Here is a 17,707-nt window from a genome sequence, read left to right on the forward strand (position 1 = left end):
GGGGGCACCTTTTCGGCTTTGGCCTCAGGCAGCAGAAAGGCTAGGTCACGGTGCACCCCTGGGTATCACCCTGTAAATGCACATCACACACTGTAAAATGCAGCATGTATCAGGACTCACAGGAGCATGGCCGTGTCACACACACAGCGGACCTACTCCAGAAGCGCCACCAGCTCCGCTCAGCTAACAGGAGAGCTCGTGAGCGCGCAGCAGAGTCCTGACAGTCACGTGATACAGTACAGGCGCTCGGGGACGCGCATTCGCTTGCGATTAGCAGCGCGCTGGGTATGAGGCCGTAGACATGAGCAGCTCGTCACCGGTGACTGCCCCCATCTCGGTAAGTGGCCCTCTAGAAATTGGGGTCACCAGGACACCCGCTTCTCAGGCAGCGCTCAGTGTGAGGCGACTTGTGGCTGAAGTTTTGTGTGTGTGGACGTTGTCGCCAGGAAGAGCGTAGGCCTCCTCAGATGGTCGCCCGCGGGCGCCTGTGTGGGGCGTGTGTGTTTAGAAGGCGGCGTTCTCACGTTGTGTGCACATATGTCAGGTTGTCATGGCTGGTTCAGTGTGTACAAGGTGCAAGGAGCATGACGCCATGGCTTGTTTTCACTGTTATGTATGCCATGTGCACATGCGTGTTGTCCTGCGGGCCTGTGCTGCACTTGTGGGCCTGTGCTGTGTGCACTATATACTGTGCTGTGTGCACTATATACTATCTGTGTGCTATACTGTGCTGTGTGTACTATATACTATCTGTGTACTGTGCTGTGTGCACTATATACTGTGCTGTGTGCACTATATACTGTGCTGTGTGCTGAGTGTACTATATACTATCGCTGTGCTGTGTGCACTATATACTGTGCTGTGTGCACTATATACTATCTGTGTACTGTGCTGTGTGCACTATATACTATCTGTGTACTGTACTGTACTGTGCTGTGTGTACTATATACTATCTGTGTGCTGTGTGCACTATATACTATCTGTGTACTGTGCTGTGTGCACTATATACTATCTGTGTACTGTGCTGTGTGCACTATATACTATCTGTGTACTGTACTGTACTGTGCTGTGTGTACTATATACTATCTGTGTGCTGTGCTGTGTGCACTATATACTATCTGTGTACTGTGCTGTACTGTGCTGTGTGCACTATATACTGTGCTGTGTGCACTATATACTATCTGTGTACTGTGCTGTGTGCACTATATACTATCTGTGTACTGTACTGTACTGTGCTGTGTGTACTATATACTATCTGTGTGCTGTGCTGTGTGCACTATATACTATCTGTGTACTGTACTGTACTGTGCTGTGTGTACTATATACTATCTGTGTGCTGTGCTGTGTGCACTATATACTATCTGTGTACTGTGCTGTGTGCACTATATACTATCTGTGTACTGTACTGTACTGTGCTGTGTGTACTATATACTATCTGTGTACTGTGCTGTGTGTACTATATACTATCTGTGTACTGTGCTGTGTGTACTATATACTATCTGTGTACTGTGCTGTGTGTACTATATACTATCTGTGTGCTGTGCTGTGTGTACTATATACTATCTGTGTGCTGTGTGTACTATATACTATCTGTGTGCTGTGTGTACTATATACTATCTGTGTGCTGTGTGTACTATATACTATCTGTGTGCTGTGTGTACTATATACTATCTGTGTGCTGTGTGTACTATATACTATCTGTGTGCTGTGTGTACTATATACTATCTGTGCTGTGTGTACTATATACTGTCTGTGTGCACTATATACTATCTGTGTGCTGTGTACTATATACTGTCTGTGTGCACTATATACTGTACTGTGTGCACTATATACTATCTGTGTGCTGTGCTGTGTACTATATACTGTCTGTGTGCACTATATACTGTACTGTGTGCACTATATACTATCTGTGTGCTGTGTGTACTATATACTATCTGTGTACTGTGCTGTGTGTACTATATACTATCTGTGTGCTGTGCTGTGTGCACTATATACTGTACTGTGTGTACTATATACTATCTGTGTGCTGTGTGTACTATATACTATCTGTGTGCTGTGTGTACTATATACTGTGCTGTGTGTACTATATACTATCTGTGCTGTGTGTACTATATATTGTCTGTGTGCACTATATACTATCTGTGTGCTGAGGTTTGTGCACTATATACTGTGCTGTGTGCACTATATACTGTGCTGTGTGTACTATATACTATCTGTGTGCTGAGGTGTGTGTACTATACACTGTGCTGCGTGTACTATATACTATCGCTGTGCTGTGTGTACTATATACTGTACTGTGTGCACTATATACTGTGCTGTGTGTACTATATACTATCTGTGTGCTGAGGTGTGTGTACACTATACACTGTGCTGTGTGTACTATATACTATCTGTGTGCTGAGCTGTGTGCACTATATACTATCTGTGTGCACTATATACTATCTGTGTGCACTATATACTATCTGTGCTGTGCTGTGTGTACTATATACTATCTGTGTGCTGAGCTGTGTGCACTATATACTATCTGTGTGCTGTGCTGTGTGCACTATATACTATCTGTGTGCACTATATACTATCTGTGTGCACTATATACTATCTGTGTGCACTATATACTATCTGTGTGCACTATATACTATCTGTGTGCACTATATACTATCTGTGTGCACTATATACTATCTGTGTGCACTATATACTATCTGTGTGCACTATATACTATCTGTGTGCACTATATACTATCTGTGTGCACTATATACTATCTGTGTGCACTATATACTATCTGTGTGCACTATATACTATCTGTGTGCACTATATACTATCTGTGTGCACTATATACTATCTGTGTGCACTATATACTATCTGTGTGCACTATATACTATCTGTGTGCACTATATACTATCTGTGTGCACTATATACTATCTGTGTGCACTATATACTATCTGTGTGCACTATATACTATCTGTGTGCACTATATACTATCTGTGTGCACTATATACTATCTGTGTGCACTATATACTATCTGTGTGCACTATATACTATCTGTGTGCACTATATACTATCTGTGTGCACTATATACTATCTGTGTGCACTATATACTATCTGTGTGCACTATATACTATCTGTGTGCACTATATACTATCTGTGTGCACTATATACTATCTGTGCTGTGTGTACTATATACTATCTGTGTGCTGAGCTGTGTGCACTATATACTATCGCTGTGCTGTGTGCACTATATACTATCGCTGTGCTGTGTGCACTATATACTATCGCTGTGCTGTGTGCACTATATACTATCTGTGTGCTGTGCTGTGTGCACTATATACTATCTGTGTGCTGTGCTGTGTGCACTATACACTGTGCTGTGTGTACTATATACTATCTGTGTGCTGTGCTGTGTGCACTATATACGATCTGTGTGCTGTGCTGTGTGCACTATATACTATCTGTGTGCTGTGCTGTGTGCACTATATACGATCTGTGTGCTGTGCTGTGTGCACTATATACTATCTGTGTGCACTATATACTGTACTGTGTGTACTATATACTATCTGTGTGCTGAAGTGTGTGTACTATACACTGTGCTGTGTGTACTATATACTATCTGTGTGCTGAAGTGTGTGTACTATACACTGTGCTGTGTGTACTATATACTATCTGTGTGTACTATATACTATCTGTGTGCTGAGGTGTGTACTATACACTGTGCTGTGTGTACTATACACTGTGCTGTGTGTACTATATACTATCTGTGTGCTGAGCTGTGTGTACTATATACTATCTGTGTGCTGAAGTGTGTGTACTATACACTGTGCTGTGTGTACTATATACTATCTGTGTGCTGAAGTGTGTGTACTATACACTGTGCTGTGTGTACTATATACTATCTGTGTGTACTATATACTATCTGTGTGCTGAGGTGTGTACTATACACTGTGCTGTGTGTACTATATACTATCTGTGTGCTGAAGTGTGTGTACTATACACTGTGCTGTGTGTACTATATACTATCTGTGTGTACTATATACTATCTGTGTGCTGAGGTGTGTACTATACACTGTGCTGTGTGTACTATATACTATCTGTGTGCTGAAGTGTGTGTACTATACACTGTGCTGTGTGTACTATATACTATCTGTGTGTACTATATACTATCTGTGTGCTGAGGTGTGTACTATACACTGTGCTGTGTGTACTATACACTGTGCTGTGTGTACTATATACTATCTGTGTACTGTGCTGTGTGCACTATATACTGTACTGTGTGTACTATATACTATCTGTGTGCTGAAGTGTGTGTACTATACACTGTGCTGTGTGTACTATACACTGTGCTGTGTGTACTATATACTATCTGTGTGCTGAGTGTACTATATACTGTACTGTGTGTACTATATACTATCCGTGTGCTGAATTGTGTACTATATACTATCTGTGTGCTGAGGTGTGTGTACTATACACTGGGCTGTGTGTACTATATACTATCTGTGTACTGTGCTGTGTGCACTATATACTATCTGTGTGCTGAGGCGTGTGTACTATACACTGTGCTGTGTGTACTGTGCTGTGTGTACTATATACTATCTGTGTGTACTATATACTATCTGTGTGCTGAGGTGTGTGTACTATATACTATCTGTGTGCTGAGGTGTGTACACTATACACTGTGCTGTGTGTACTATATACTATCCGTGTGCTGAGGTATGTGTACTATACACTGTGCTGTGTGTACTGTACACTGTGCTGTACACTTTTATAATATGTAAATTAGGTCTCTACCAGCAAGTAGGGCGTCTACTTGCTGGTAGCCGCCGCAAAAAACCGCCCCCTCGTTGATTGACAGGGCCAGCCGCGATCTCCTTCTCCGGCCGGCCCTGTCAGCATTTCAAAAATCGCGCGCCTGTGTTCATTCGCGAGCCTTCTCATCTCAGAGCGCCTGCGCCGAATCAACACAGGCGCGCGATTTTTGAAGTGCTGACAGGGCCGGCCGGAGGAGGGGATCGCGGCTGGCGCTGGCCCTGTCAATCAACACGACAAGGGGCGGTTTTTTGCGGCGGCTACCAGCAAGTAGACGCCCTACTTGCTGGTAGAGACCTAATTTACATATAATAAAAGTTTGTTTTTATAAGAAACTGCTGAGCAAAGTAAGTAACACCATTATATTTTCATATATCGCAGTATAAGGAATTTAACTAGCCCAAAAAAAAAAAAAAGACTTTAGTGGGGTGACAGAAGCCCTTTAAGGGGTGTATTGGTGGCAAGAAGTTAAGAGGTCATCGTACTGTTTGAGGGACACTTAAGGTTTGTGAGGGGACATGTAAGAGGGCATCACATTGTGTGGGGCAACACTTTGAGGGGCGCACTTAAGGGGGCATTACTCTGAGGGGTGCAGTTAATAAGGCATCACTCTGAGTGCACTAAAGGGGGCACCTAAAGGGGTCTCTCAGTGATTCTTCCTTAAGTGCACACCTCACAGAGTGATGCCCTCTTACATGTCCCCTCACAGTTATACCCCAAAGAGGCGCCCCAAACAGTATTATGACCTCTTAACTCCTTAGTGGCCACCAATACCCCTTTTTACAGTGTTAACTAAGGGTCTTTAGGCTGGGCTTCTGCCTTTTTATGGCGGCCCAATCTAAGCTCTGCACGGGTCTCCTGTGCAGCGAAGAACGAGAGGCTGATTGGAAGAAACCCCTGATCTGGGCCATTTCACCTCTTAACAGTCACGTTAAAATTGGAAAAACCCTCCTAAAAATGTAACTTTTTTTTTTTTTAATTGTGGATTTTTAATGTGTCTGCAGTTTGCATTTTTAACCCCTTAGTGACATAATAAATTTTAGTCTTAAGGACCACCAATATTTTCCCCCTTTTTAATTTTTTTTCTTTAAATTATTATTTTTTATTTAGCAGAATTAGACCTCATGCACACGAAAGTTGTTTTTTGCGTCCGCAAATTGTGCGTCCGCTAAAAAAAACGGATGCGGCATCAGTTTTTTTTTTTTTTGGAGGATCCGTTTTTTTCCACAGATCCCTTGTAATAAATGCCTATCCTTGTCCGCAAATGTGAAAAAAGTAGGACACAAACGGATGAACTATTAGCATTTTTTTTGCAGACCCATTGAAATTAATGGGTCCCCATCCTATCCGCAAAAAACCGGAACCGAGGCCGAGAAAAACAACAGTCGTGTGCATGAGGCCTTAGTTGTAGGTTCTTTAGGAACCATTTTGAGGTATATATAGTGTATTAAATAACTTATTGAAAAAAAAATTGGAAAAATAAAATCCCCCCCCCCATATTTGGTATCCCACGTCTGTAATGACCCACACTACGCAATTATCATGTAATTTATCCCGTATGTTGAATGCCATATAAAAAAAAAATGATTTCGGAATTGCTGTTTTTTTTCTTATTCGCCATAAAAAAAAGATCAAAAAATTTTATATACCCCAAAAAGTTGTCATGCTAAAATCAAGCTCTCACACAGCTCTTTAGAAAGAAAAATAAAAAAAAGTTATGGGTCTTGGGATGCTGGACATGCAAACACATTTTTAACCCCTTAGGCTGGGTTCACACGGGCGTTGCGGGAACACCCGCGATTTTTCCGTGCGAGTGCAAAACATTGTAATGCGTTTTGCACTCGCGTGAGAAAAATCGCGCATGTTTGGTACCCAAACTCGAAGTTCTTCACAGAAGTTTGGGCTTGGGATCGGTGTTCTGTAGATTGTAGATTATAATAATAATTTAACTCACCTTAGTCCACTTGATCGCGTAGCCCGGCATCTCCTTCTGTCTCCTTTGCTGAACAGGACCTGTGGTGAGCATTAATTACAGGTAAAGGACCTTTGGTGACGTCACTCTGGTCATCACATGAGCCATCACCATGGTAAAAGATCATGTGATGACCGGAGTGACGTCACCACAGGTCCTGTTCAGCAAAGGAGACAGAAGGAGATGCCGGGCCGCGATCAAGTGGACTAAGGTGAGTTAAATATTTCTTTATTTTTTTTTTTAACCCCTCCAGCGCTGTTTTACTATGCATTCTGTATTCAGAATGCTATTATTTTCCCTTATAACCATGTTATAAGGGAAAATAATAATGATAGGGTCTCCATCCCGATCGTCTCCTAGCAACCGTGCGTGAAAATCGCACCGCATCCGCACTTGCTTGCGGATGCTTGCGATTTTCTCGTAGCCCCATTTACTTCTATGGGGCCTGCGTTGCATGAAAAACGCAGAACATAGAGCATGCTGCGATTTTCACACAATGCACAAGTGATGCGTGAAAATCACCGCTCATCTGAACAGCCCCATAGAAATGAATGGGTCGGTATTCAGTGCGGGTGCAATGCGTTCACCTCACGCATCGCATCCGCGCTGAATACTCGCCCGTGTGAAAGGGGCCTTAGGGACGTATGACGTACCGGTACGGCATGTTTGCCGATTCCTTAAGGACCCATGACGTACCAATACGTCATGGGTTTAAACCGCGATTTCGGTACGGCGGGGGTATCGGAACAGAATGCCCGCTGAAATCATTCAGCGGGCATCCTGTCACAACGCCGGGGGGGAGCATGTGACGACCTGCGGTTTGCGGCGGTGCCATCAGGTCCCCATGAGGCTGTAGGGGGGACCCAATGGTATGGAAGGCAGCGCGATGCCTTCCTGAGGCATCGCGCTGCCTTCCGGTGAAGAGCCTGTGAGATCCAGCCCCCTGGATCTCACAGGCCCCGGAAACTGTATGAGTAATACACACAGTATTACTCATACAGCCAATGCATTCCAATACAGAAGTATTGGAATGCATTGTAAAGGAATATACTCCCCAAAGTTCAAGTCCCAAAGTGGGACAAAAAATAAAGTTTTCCCCCCAAAATATTAATGTTTCAAGTAAAAATAAACAAAAACGTCATTTTCCCCAAATAAAGTTAAAAAAAATTGGTAAAAAATAGGGAAATAAAAAAAGGATACATATTAGGTATCGCCACGACCGGCTCTATAAACATATCACATGACCTAACCCCTCAGATGAACACCGTAAAAAATAAAAACTGTGCAAAATAAACCATTTTTTGGCACCTTACACCACAAAAAGTACAACAGCAAGCGATCAAAAAGGCGTTTGCCCACCAAAATAGTACCAATCTAACCGCCACTTCATCCCGCAAAAAATGAGCCCCTACCTGAGACAATCGCCCAAAAAATAAAAAAACTATGGCTCAGAATATGGAGACACTAAAACATCATTTTATTTGTTTGAAAAAAGCTATTATGTAAAACTTACATAAATATAAAAAAAGATACATATTTGGTATCGCCGCGTTCGTATAAAAATATCACATGACCTAACCTCTCAGATGAACACCGTAAAAAATAAAAACTGTGCTAAATAAACCATTTTTCACCTTACATCACAAAAAGTGTAATAGCAAGCGATCAAAAAGTCATATGCACCCCAAAATAGTGCCAATAAAACCGTCATTTCATCCCGCAAAAATCATACCCTACTGAAGGTAATCGCCCAAAAACTGAAAAAATTATAGCTCTCAGACTATGGAAACACTAAAACATGATTGTTTTTGCTTCAAAAATGAAATCATTGTGTAAAACTTACATAAAAAAAAAAAAAAAGTATACATATTTGGTATCGCCGCGTCCGTATCGACTGGCTCTATAAAAATATCACATGACCTAACCCCTCAGTTGATAACCGTAAAACATTTAAAATAAAAACTGTGCTAAATAAACCATTTTTTGTCACCTTACATCACAAAAAAGTGTAATAGCAAGCGATCAAAAAGTCACACGCACCCCAAAATAGTGCCAATAAAACCGTCATCTCATCCCGCACAAATCATACCCTACCCAAGGTAATCGCCCAAAAACTGAAAAAATTATGGTTGAGACTATGGAAACACTAAAACATGATTTTTTTTGCTTCAAAAATGAAATCATTGTGTAAAACTTACATAAATAAAAAAATAAGTATACATATTAGGTATCGCCGCGTCCATGACAACCTGGTCTATAAAAATATCACATGATCTAACCTGTCAGATGAATGTTGTAAATAACAAAAAATAAAAACGGTGCCAAAACAGCTATTTCTTGTTATCTTGCCTCACAAAAAGTGTAATATAGAGCAACCAAAAATCATATGTACCCTAAACTAGTACCAACAATACTGCCACCCTATCCCGTAGTTTCTAAAATGGGGCCACTTTTTTGGAGTTTCTACTCTAGGGGTGCATCGGGGGGCTTCAAATGGGACATGGGTGTCAAAAAAACAGTCCAGCAAAACCTGCCTTCCAAAAACCGTATGGCATTCCTTTCCTTCTGCGCCCTGCCATGTGCCCGTACAGCGGTTTACGACCACATATGGGTGTTTCTGTAAACTACAGAATCAGGGCCATAAATATTGAGTTTGGTTTGGCTGTTAACCCTTGCTTTGTTACTGGGAAAAATGGATTAAAAATGGAAAATCTGCCAAAAAAGTAAAATTTTGAAATTGTATCTCTATTTTCCATTAATTCTTGTGGAACACCTAAAGGGTTAACAAAGTTTGTAAAATCAGTTTTGAATACCTTGAGGGGTGTAGTTTCTTGAATGGGGTCATTTTTGGGTGGTTTCTATTATGTAAGCCTCGCAAAGTGACTTCAGACCTGAACTGGTCCCTAAAAATTGGCTTTTTGAAAATTTCAGAAAAATTTCAATATTTGCTATTAAACTTCTAAGCCTTGTCACATCCCCCAAAAAATTAAATATCATTCCCAAAATGATCCAAACATGAAGTAGACATATGGGGAATGTAAAGTAATAACTATTTTTGGAGGTATTACGATGTATTATAGAAGTAGAGAAATTGAAACTTGGAAATTTGCTATTTTTTTTACAAATTTTTGGTAAATTTTGTATTTTTTTATAAATAAAAATGATTTTTTTTTTTACTTCATTTTAGCAGTGTCCTGAAGTACAATATGTGACGAAAAAACAATCTCAGAATGGCCTGGATAAGTCAAAGCGTTTTAAAGTTATCACCACATAAAGTGACACTGGTCAGATTTGCAAAAAATTGTGGAATAGGGCTTAAGGGGTTAAAGGGTTTTTTATTGTGCAAAAGTAGCAATTTCTCTAGCAATATCGCTGTTTTTTCCATCCTCTCCCACAGAAAGTGTTAACAAAAGTTTATAAGTAAGTTATGTGTACCCCAACATGGCGCCATTAAAAACTACAACTTCTCCCTCAAAAAAACAAGCCCTCATACAGCTACATTTATAGAAAAATAAAGTTAGAGCTCTTGCAACACTAAAAACATGAAGAAAAGAAAAAAATACACCTGGTCATGAAGTCCCAAAACAGGCTGGTCACTAAAGGGAATCAGAAAATAACCTGTTATTTAAATCACGTTTTTATGTTTAACCCCTTCCTGACATATGATGTAATAGTACGTCATTGTGGGAGGTGACTTCCCGTCATTTAACGTACTATTACGTCATGCCGATTGGGCAGGCACCGCTCCGGTGCCCGCCTGATCAGTGCCAGGGCCCGGCAGTCACTGATTGATAGCCAGGCCTCTACTGTATCTGCTGGCATCGCTGTAAAAGCCGATGCTGGCGGATTAACGCCTTCTATGCCGCAGTCAGCGCTGACCGTGGCAGAGAAGGTGTTTGTGGCAGGTGAGGATCTCCATCAGGTCCCTGTGCTGCGGTGACGGGGACCCGATGGGTGAGAAGGCAGACCGATGCCTTGCAGAGGCATCGGGACCTGCCTTCTACGGAAGCCTGTTTTTTTGTCACCCACCTTACGGCTACATTCACGCGACCGTATGTGATTTGCGGTCTAAAAAAAAAAATCTTCATTTTCTCTTGTCTTGGGTGACATTTTGTGGCTTTGGAACCAATTACTCAACTTACAATGGTTTCAACCTGCAATGGTCATCCTGGAACCAATTCATATTGTAACTTGATGGACCACTGTATATACCTAAAAAAAAAAAAAAAAGAAAAAGCCTGTCTGGAACCGACCCCAAAGACCTATGACCACTCACCACAAAGCAATTGTCAAAAATAATAAAAATGATGAAAGACAACCTGTGCAGTACTTTTTATGGATAATCACTGATAAGGCGGCCTTCTTGGCTATTGCGCTTAAATTAGAAGTTTTACTAAATCTTTCCCCATAAACTACAATTGATGCCGCTCAGTTCCTTGTGCCCTACAGCATATTGCCTGCAGATTACTCTGCATTTCGTGGTGAAAGGTCCTCTTTAGAAGCAACTGTTGAACATCAGATATCTGGATCGCCAACTCACTCCGTGTCACTTCCTCCATATATTTATTGTGCAACTTTCTTGCTACTTAATGGTTTCTTTCTTCTCCTATAAAACTATATCGGAGTCTGCTCAGCTACTCCTGCTGTATAACCTGTTCTCTTCAAGGTGGTTGCATGGCATTGTAGCCCTAACCTTACAGGGGTTCTCCAGGAATTAATAAATAAAATACTTTATTATAAATATATTTCCAAATACCTTTCATTAGTTACAAAGGCTCATTTTGTGTAGAAAGCAATCAGGAGTAATAAAACTCCATTCCTATAGAGATTCAACGGAAGATTTTATTATTTTTATTCAAGATTTTACCTCCGTGTTCTGAAGTATCTTGTCCTCCTATGTGATTAGGACAGGTTTTGTGTTTTCTGTACTAGGGTTTTTATCTTGCATCACAAGAGGAATTGGAATAATTATTGCATTAAAACGTAGCTTTTATAACCATTAGTGTAAAATAAGTAGAAGTAAATAATAGCTTAATGTGCTAAAAAAAAAAAAGGTTTTGTCACGATACCAACATTTTGATTTGATTCGATACCATAAAAAGTATTGCAATACTCGATAACGTGATACCACACGAGAAAAAAATAAGCCGCGTGCATTCACATTTTAATGGTCCATAATATAACAGTCCTATCCTATTTTTATTACAGCAGGAGCTCTGTACAGTATTAGAATGTATTGGCTCTGATGAGCCAAAGTTATTGGTTCGCAAAGTCTTGCGAGACTTCGCACAATAACTTCATAAATTAATTTGTACTTTAAAAAAACATTTCCCAAACTCGAGTTCGGTTCCAAGTTGTACCTTTTTGAGCTTTTAGATGCCGTGATCACACGCAATTAGTGAGTCCATAAAATATGGATGTAGTTCATGTGCTGTTCATTTTTTTTTTGCGGAACTTAAGTTGGTCTGTGGTCCGCATTTTGCACCCGGCTATGGGACATGTTTTATAACTTCAGAAATTACACGGATGTTATCCGTGCGCTTACCGCATCCGTATGTCCATTCCTCTAATCATAGGCCTCGTGTGCATGAGGCCTTAGGCCCCTTTCACACAAGCGTGACGGATTGGCTCCAGATGCGTTTGGGGTGCATTCAGTGAAACTTGCACCATTTTGCAAGCAAGTTTGGTCAGTTTTGTCTGCGATTGCGTTCAGTTGTTCTGTTTTTCCGTGTGTGATAAAAAACTGAAGGTTTACAAACAACATCTCTTAGCAACCATCAGTGAAAAACGCATCGCACCTGCACTTGCTTTCGGATGCAATGCGTTTTTCACGCTGAAAACGCAGAATATAGAACATGCTGCGATTTTCACGCAACGCAGAAGTGATGCGTGAAAAACAACGCTCATGTACACAGACTCATTGAAATGAATGGGTCCTTATTAAGTGCTAGTGCTATGCAATCACTTCACGCATTGCACCCGCGTGGAAAACTCGCTTGTGTAAAAGGGGCCCTAGGGTACTTTCCCACTAGCGTTTTTCTTTTCCAGCACTGAGTTCCGTCCTAGGGGCTCAATACCGGAAAATAACTGATCATTCTGAATGGAGAGCAATCGGTTCAGGATGTCTTCCGTTCAGTCTTTTTGACTGATCAGGCAAAAGATAAAACCGCAGCATGCCACGGTTTTATCTCCGGCCCAAAAAAACTGAAGACTTGCCTGAATGCCAGGAATGTATTAGTGCCGGATTCGGCATTCAAAATACTGGAATGCCAGAGCCGTCCTTCTGGTCTGCGCAAGATGTGAAAAAAATAAATGCCAGATCCGTTTTGCCGGATGACACTGGAAAGACTGATCCGGCATTTCAATTTTCTGACTGATTAGGATCCTGATCAGTCTTAGAAATGCCATCAGTTGGCATACGTTTTTCCAGCGACGGAACTGCTTGCTGGATCACTCTGCCACAAGTGTGAAAGTACCCTTAGACTGTTGATCCATCCTTCTGACATGGATGCCAACTTTGGTTGCTGTGTAACTTGTCATCTGAGCTCCCCACAGTACATTGCTCTCTAGTAGTGGCTCCAGCAACATTTAGACTTTGGTATTCTATGTGAATGGAGAATAAAAATCTGTTAAGACATAAGTGAAAATGTGTTTGCAAAATTATTCAACATTTTATGCAGACTGAATCTGCAGAGTGTTGTCCGTGTTATTAAAAAGTGTTAAAGAACTTGAGTAACCCAAGATCTTTTTTTACAGGACTGAAATATACAGAATTCTTCATGGATATAGTTGACACATTCAACCATTTAATCCCTAGTGAACATTTGGATGATGCCCTATTTCTAGGCGATAACCTAGAAGGTGAAGGCTGTGACGAATTTGCCACAAACCAACATGACCTTGAAGACTCCTTGAAGAACATGCTCAGTGACAAGGATCCCATGCTTGGATCTGCAAGCACCCAATTCTGCCTACCTGTTCTGGATAACTCTGAACCCAGTTTCCAATTACCAACCTCAACAGGTGAGATGTACATTTTTTTTTTGTCAAAGTACTGTAATGTGTCTGATCCAGCAGGACAGCCTAAGAACATCTGTGTCTTCCTAAACCTTTAGGGTCAGCAGTAATTTCATGTGAGAGCTCGATATTGAGCTGCAGTTTGTATGGTTGATAGCTGACCACTATGTAAGGTGCATGGGCCACTTCACTTACTGCAGTGTTCAGAGATAGACAGTAATATGCATTTCTGGGCAGTTATACGCCTCTGCAGTGCTAAAGTTGCCTAAAGGACATATACAATGCATTCGGAAAGTCTTCAGACTCTTACACTTTTTTCACATTTTGTTATGTGCTTAATTAAAAGAAAATCCAAGTTTTCCCCATTATTCTGCACTCTATACCCCATAATGAGAAAGTAAAAAAAGAATGTTTAAAAGCTTTGCTTATTGTAAAGGAAAAACTAAAACCTTGCATTGACCTAAGTATTCAGACCCTTTACTAGTTGAGGCACCTTTGAAAGCGATTACAGCCTCCAGTCTTCTTGGGTATGATGCCACCAGCTTTGCACATCTGGATTTGGGGTTTTTCTGCCATTCTTCTCTGTAGATTCTCCCAAGCTCTGTAAGGGTGGATGGGGACTGTCTATGGGCAGCCATTTTCAGATCTCTCCAGAGATGTTTGAGGTCATGGCTCTCAGTGGGCCCCTCAAGGACATTCACAGAGTTGTCCCTAAGCCACTCCTGTCTTGTCTTGGCTGTGTGCTTAGAGTCATTGTCTTGCTGAAAGATGAACCTTCAGCCCAGTCTGAGGTCCAGAGAACCCTGGCTTAGGTTTTCATTAAGAATATCTCTGTACTTTGCTCCATTCAGGTTTCCTCAACTCTACACCAGTCTCCCTGTCCCAGCCGCTGAAAAACACCCCCACAGCATGATGCCTCCACCACCATACTTCACTCTAGGGATGGTAATGGGCAGGTGATTAGCAGTGCCTGGTTTCCCCCAGACATGTCACTTAGAATTGAGGTCAGAAAGTTTAATCTTGGTTTTATCAGACCAGAGACTCTTGTTTCTCCCAGACTGAGTGTCCTTTAGAGGATTTATTCTCAAACTCCTGACGGGCTTTCATGCATCTTTTACTGAGAAGAGCCACACTGCCATAAAGCTAAGATCAGTGGAGTGCTGCAGTGTTGGTTGACCTTCTGGACGTTTCTCCCATCTGCACACATGATCTCTGAATCTTAGATTCTTGGTAACATCTCTTACCAAGGCCACTTCCCACCAATTACTTAGTCTTCTTTTACACTGGCATTTTGGCTTTCCGTTTGAGATCCGTTTCAGGGCTCTCACAAGCGGTCCAAAACGGATCAGTTTTTGCCCTAATGCATTCTGAATGGAAAAGGATCCGCTCAGAATGCATCAGTTCAGTCTCCGTTCCGCTTTGGAGACGGACACCAAAACACTGCTTGCAGCGTTTTGGTGTCCTTCTGATGAAACTGAGCCAAACGGATCCGTTCTGGCACACAATGTAAGTCAATGGGGATGGATCAGTTTTCACTGAAACAATCTGGCACAATAGAAAACGGATCCGACCTCCATTGACTTTCAATGGTGTTCAAGACTGATCCGTCTTGGCTATGTTAAAGATAATACAAACGGATCCGTTCTGAACGGATGCAGACAGTTGTATTATCTGAACAAATCCGTCCATGACGGATCCGCACAAAACGTGAGTGTGAAAGTAGCCTTAGTTTGGTGGGGCCTTCACACAATCCTGTCTCTGAGCTCTACAGGGAGTTCTTTCCTCATCATGTCTTGGTTTTTGCTCTGATATGCATTGTCAGCTGGGAGACCTTATATTGACAGGAGTGTGCCTTTCCAAATCATGTCTAATGAACTGATTTTTTTGTGGAATCTAATCAAAGTGTAGAAATATCAAAGATGATCAAGAGAAATGAGACCCCAAGAGCTAAATTTCAATTGTCATAGTAAAGGGTCTGAATACTTGAATACTTGAAAATTCTGTTTTCTCTCTCTCATTAAGGGGGATTGAGTGCAGATTGATGGGGAAAATCTTATATTTTTTTATTTTTATTTTTTTTAAGCACAAGGCTGCTAAAAATGTGAAATAAGTGAAAGGGTCTGAAGACTTTCTGAATGCATTGTGTAAGTATTTAAAAGACTGCTCATATACATGGTGTATACATTTATTTTACTCACTTATATAGCGCTGACATATTCCGCAGTGCTTTACAGACATTAGCGTCACACTGTCCCCAATGGGGCTCACAATCAATGTTCCCTATCAGTATTTCTTTGGAGTTAATAAATGCGACTATTGAAATAAATTAGCGGTCCTAAAAAAAAAAAAATGAAGATGAAAAAATGTAGATTCCCGGTGAAAAATGTATATATTTAAGCCTGTAGCCATCAGTGAGTTTCATCTGCTGCTTTTTAACAGCTATGGTAACACTACATCTTAGGCTGGGTTCACATTTGCCTCCTGGGTACTGTTTGTCCTGTCCTGGTTACTCCCTGCCTTCCTTGAGCTATAACTTTTTCTTTTTCTTTCACAAAGCCATTTGAGGGCTTGTTTTTTGTGGGACAAGTTATACTTTCCGATAGCATCATTTTATATTTTATATCACACGATGTAGTGGGAACCTGGAAAACAATTCCAAATGGGGTAGAATAGGAAAAAAAAAACACAATTCTGCCATAGTTTTATGGGTTTTGTTTTTACGGCATTCCCTAAGCGGTAAAACTGACTTGTTACCTTAATTCTCCGGGTCAGTACGATACCTCATTTATATAGTTTTTATATAGTTTTATAAAAATGAGAGGGCTCATTTTTTGTGTGGTGATCTATAGTTTTTTTTTATTTTTTATACCAGTTTGAAATATGTAGGATTTTTTTGATCACTTTCTTTGGAAGGTAGAGTAACAAAGAAACCAGGCAAAATGGCCATTTTTTTTTCAGTTATGGCATTCACTGTACAAGATAAATTTGTATTAATTTTATGAACTTTTTTTTAGGTTTTTATTATTACTTTTTTTTTCACTTAAAGGATAACTGTCACATTTAGACCCTAATTTAAATTTTCATATATGTAGTTACTAATAACATGATATTCCAGAATCAGTTACTATTAGACTGACTTACCGTACCCCATAATTAATAAGATTCAGCCCTTAGCAACCAGTCTGCATAAAACTGCAATTTCACTATTCAGTTAAGATGGCCGCCACTGCCCTCACCCTGAGGCTAATCCCGCCTGCCCTCAGTAGCCAGTAACAATAGCCCCCCAAAAGTGTCAGTAACCAGAGCCCTCCCCCCTAAAGGGTTAATCTCCTGCAGCACAAAGGGGTCCTCTTACCACATGTTGCTTTCATTTATACACTGAGCAGATGGCAGATCTCCCTTCCCTGGTCTGCGCTGGTTCCACTCTGCATTCTCCAGCTCTGCTGAGTGAGGGAGCGTCTGCCAAGCGCAGGGACAGGGAGAAGTGCACACAGCCCAGGCACTGTTATCAGCTGCTGGGGAGGACCTGGCTTTAATCATTTACTTACAGTCCCTGCCTGTCAGTAATGTGAGCCTGCACTCTGCGTGCTCCGTACTTCAACAGATAGATGGACCATGCCTAGCAACCCTATTTTAAGCACAGGTAAAAATAGGCAGTACAGGGAACAAAAATGTGAAATTAAGGGGTAATTGATTACACAGTGAAAAGTTGAAATAGGGCCACCAAGGAGATATTAATCACCACAATCCAATACTCCAAAAAAAAATACGACAGTTATCCTTTAAGTCCTCTCGTTAACATACGATCTTCTGATTGCCTTTCCCATAGACTGCAGTGATTTAACATTGCAGTCTATGGAAGATTCACTTTGTTCCAATGGAGCACTGCCACAGGGGCAGTTTGTAATGGCAGCGACAGACTGC

At 41.2% G+C, this 17,707-nt stretch overlaps 1 protein-coding gene across 1 annotated transcript in view; it reads left to right on the plus strand.

The window, feature by feature from the left end:
• The first annotated feature begins 240 nt into the window (after nucleotides 1–240).
• PHF3 (PHD finger protein 3) overlaps nucleotides 241–17,707 on the plus strand; it is a 90,323-nt gene continuing 72,856 nt past the window's right edge. Inside the window, exons 1-2 of the mRNA XM_040428622.1 lie at nucleotides 241–337; nucleotides 13,523–13,789. Coding sequence (XP_040284556.1) covers nucleotides 13,546–13,789 — 244 coding nt within the window. The 5' untranslated portion in view covers nucleotides 241–337; nucleotides 13,523–13,545. The remainder of the gene's footprint in view (nucleotides 338–13,522; nucleotides 13,790–17,707) is intronic.

This window comes from Bufo bufo, chromosome 4, assembly GCF_905171765.1.
Source record: "Bufo bufo chromosome 4, aBufBuf1.1, whole genome shotgun sequence".
Classification (NCBI taxonomy): domain Eukaryota; kingdom Metazoa; phylum Chordata; class Amphibia; order Anura; family Bufonidae; genus Bufo; species Bufo bufo.